The sequence below is a fragment of the Lynx canadensis genome, chromosome D1, assembly GCF_007474595.2.
Source record: "Lynx canadensis isolate LIC74 chromosome D1, mLynCan4.pri.v2, whole genome shotgun sequence".
Lineage (NCBI taxonomy): Eukaryota > Metazoa > Chordata > Mammalia > Carnivora > Felidae > Lynx > Lynx canadensis.
Window position 1 is genome coordinate 109,606,768 of NC_044312.2, and position 2,862 is coordinate 109,609,629.

Genomic DNA, 2,862 nt, shown 5'->3' on the forward strand with positions numbered 1-2,862 from the left:
TTTGGGTGAGGTTGGCACCCCATTTATTGGAGAAGACCCCAGCACCCACCCCCTGAGGTCCTGGGGGCCTCGGCGTCTCCTCAGTCTTGAGTGCTGGGCCAGGGAGCAGAGTCCCCAAGAGTCAAGTCTGGTAGCTGACTGACAGAGGAGCCTGGCTGGGTCCGGGGTGGGGGCAGGAAGCCCTCTGTCCAGCTGGGCAGCTCCCATGAGTCCCTGGTGCAGCCTGGGCCATGTGTCCAACGCACGCCCCTTCCCCCCACCCCGCAGAGGGGGGGCTGCGCCCCATCACACGCTGGTTCTGCAGGTCTGCACCCCCGTGAGGCTGCCCCGGTGGGGCACTGGTTCTGTTGGGCCCTTGCTCCCAGCGTGGGTGACCCAGCGATAGCAGTCGGTAACTCGCTTGTTGGGTGCGTGGGGGCCGCAGCGGGTGCAGTACACGATGCCCAGTGCGAGTAGGACCACCAAGAAGACGCACGTTGGAACGAGGAGAGCCACCAGCAGCCACCGGTCATCCCTCCGGCTGTGGCCTGCCAGACTGGCCTCCCCCGGGGCTGTCGGGGCTGCTGTGGGGGCTGCTGAGGGCAGCCATGGGGCCAGCTTGCGGTCATGGGCACCTTCCCTTGGGACTTGTGGGGGTTTGGAATGGGGGCGTGTAGGGCTGGTGAGTGAAGTCTGGTTAGGGGGATGCTGAGGGGGCTCTGAGGTGAGGGTAGTGCGGAGGGCCGGGGGCCGGGTGGCAGCAGGTACAGGAACTTGATGGGCAGGGGGCACAGGGGATCTGGAGGTAGTGGTCAGAGGGGGCTGGACCGTCGAGGCAATGGGAAGGTGAGCTGGGGCTTTAAGGACTGGGACATCTGGGGAGACAAGGGATTGATGGGCGTTGGAAGTCGTGACCAGAGGGGTGTGGCTGGCAAGGATTTGAGGCAAATGAGTGGTGGTCTGAGTGTCCGTGACATGGGTGTCCGGAAACACAGGGGACTGGTGGGCAGGGGACAGTTCAGGGTATCTGGCTGAGATGATGGGGGGCCGGTGGGCAGGGGGTCGTGCTGGGTGAGTGGCAGAGATAATAGGGGGCTGGTAAGCAGAGGGCAGATCTGGACGGCTGGCTGAGATCATGGGGAACTGGTGGTCAGGAGGCAAAGCTGGGTGCCTGGCAGGGATCATGGGGGGCTGAGGGGCCAGGGGCGGGCGGGTGGCAGAGATGACGGGGGGTCGGTGGGCGGAAGGCAGTGTGGGGCGTGTGGCAGAGACCAACACAGGCCGGGTGACGGAGAGCACCGAGGAGTGGTAGGGGCCTCTGGGGGCACTCAGTGGGGGTGGCCAGGTGGGGTCCAGGTAGGGCATCCGATGCTCTCCCTCCTCTGGGAAACTAGGTCTGTAGGCCAGGCCGAAGTCAGGTGGCCGCGTGGCCTCCATCCATGGGATCCCAGGCACCTCTGTCCAGCCACCGTCAAAGGTCTCCCAGGCCTCGTGTTCATCCTCTTCGTCCTCCCCGTCGTCCAGCAACTCGTCCCCTAGGTCCTGGGAAGCCCGAGCGCCCGTGGCCCCCGCAGGGCTGCAGCTGATGCCATCGGCCTCAAGCTCGTGGCCCTCGCTGCAGTAGCACTCGAAGCCACCAACGTAGTTGACGCACATCTGCTGGCACACGCCGGCGATCTGGCACTCGTCCGTGTCCACGCAGCGGTGCGGCTCATCCTCGGCCGGCCGGAAACCCAGGCGACAGTGGCAGCTGTAGCCCTGCGGCCCACCGGGCTCACACTGCTGCTCACACGGGGCGTGGGCACAGGGGTCCTCGCAGCTTCGCCCATCGGCTGCCAGCCGGAAGCCCTCGGCGCAGCGGCAGGACACGCGACCATCCACCTCCTCCACACACTCGTGCTCGCAGCCCCCGTTGTCCGGGCCGCAGCCGGTCCCTGGGCACAAGGGCCCGGCCCGAGACCAGCCCACGCGGCCCTCGGGCTGCTTCACGCACAGCAGGGAGGCCTCTCTGCCAGCCTGGCAGGGCACAGCAGCTACGGAGCCGAAGGGCAGCCACTCAAAGTCGGTGGAGACCAGGTGGAAGGGCGTGGTGTAGACCGCGGGGCCCGCCTGGCCCGCCTCATCTGGCAACGCGGGGCAGGAGCCCTCGAAGCCGAACTGGCACAGGTAGCCGTCGACGGCCAGCGTGCACGAGCCCTCGAGCCAGCGATGCTCTCCACTGGCCTCAAGGGCCGCGCAGCGCTGGGCCGGGCAGGGCCCCCCTGTGGCTGGTTGGGCCCAGTTGGTGAAGGCCGTGTCCTGGTCTCCCGTGGTCCACGTGAAGCCGCGCAGCGGGCGCTGCGGTTGGCACTGCCGGGCCTGCCGCTGCAGGCCGATCCACAGCAGCCGGCTGGCCGGGCCGGGCCCCACCAGGCTGTCCACACGCTGGGCCTCCTCGGGGGTCCGCGGCGTGGCCAGGTCGCCCCCCAGCTCGCGGCAGGCCCGCCAGGCCTCCAGGAAGGTGCGGCGCCGCGGGAAGAGCGCGTAGCAGCTGCCGGGGCCGCAGATGGCCCGGGGCTCGGCCGCCCAGGGGGCCTGGCCCAGCGTGGGCACCGCGGCCGCCCAGGCCAGCAGCAGGCGCAGCAGCATCGCGACGCCCCCCGACTGGCCCGAGCCCCGGCCCGCGGACGCTCTTGACAGGGGGTGGGACCGGGGCCTCTGGCGGGCGGGCCGGGGGCGGTCCCGGGCCGGGCTCAGGCCTTGTAAGGAGTGGGCTGGGGCCGCTGCCAGCTCCCTGCTCCCGCTCCCTCGGGGCCGCCCGAGCAGGAAGCGGTCGGGCGGGGGGCAGAGGTGGGGGGTGCTGGAGGGTGGGGGCGGGGGGAGGTGCAGCTCGCGGACTGGGAG

At 69.7% G+C, this 2,862-nt stretch overlaps 1 protein-coding gene across 1 annotated transcript; it reads right to left on the reverse strand.

Moving 5' to 3' along the window:
- On the reverse strand, positions 1-2,607 carry CD248 (CD248 molecule). Its single transcript, XM_030333537.1, has one exon. The coding sequence runs from the start codon at positions 2,605-2,607 to the stop codon at positions 286-288; it is 2,322 nt and encodes a 773-aa protein (XP_030189397.1). The 3' UTR covers positions 1-285.
- Positions 2,608-2,862: the final 255 nt, after the last annotated feature.

Coding starts and splice junctions, on each gene's coding strand:
- CD248 (XM_030333537.1), bottom strand. CDS start 2,607: ATGCTGCTGCGCCTGCTGCTGGCCTGGGCGGCCGCGGTGCCCACGCTG.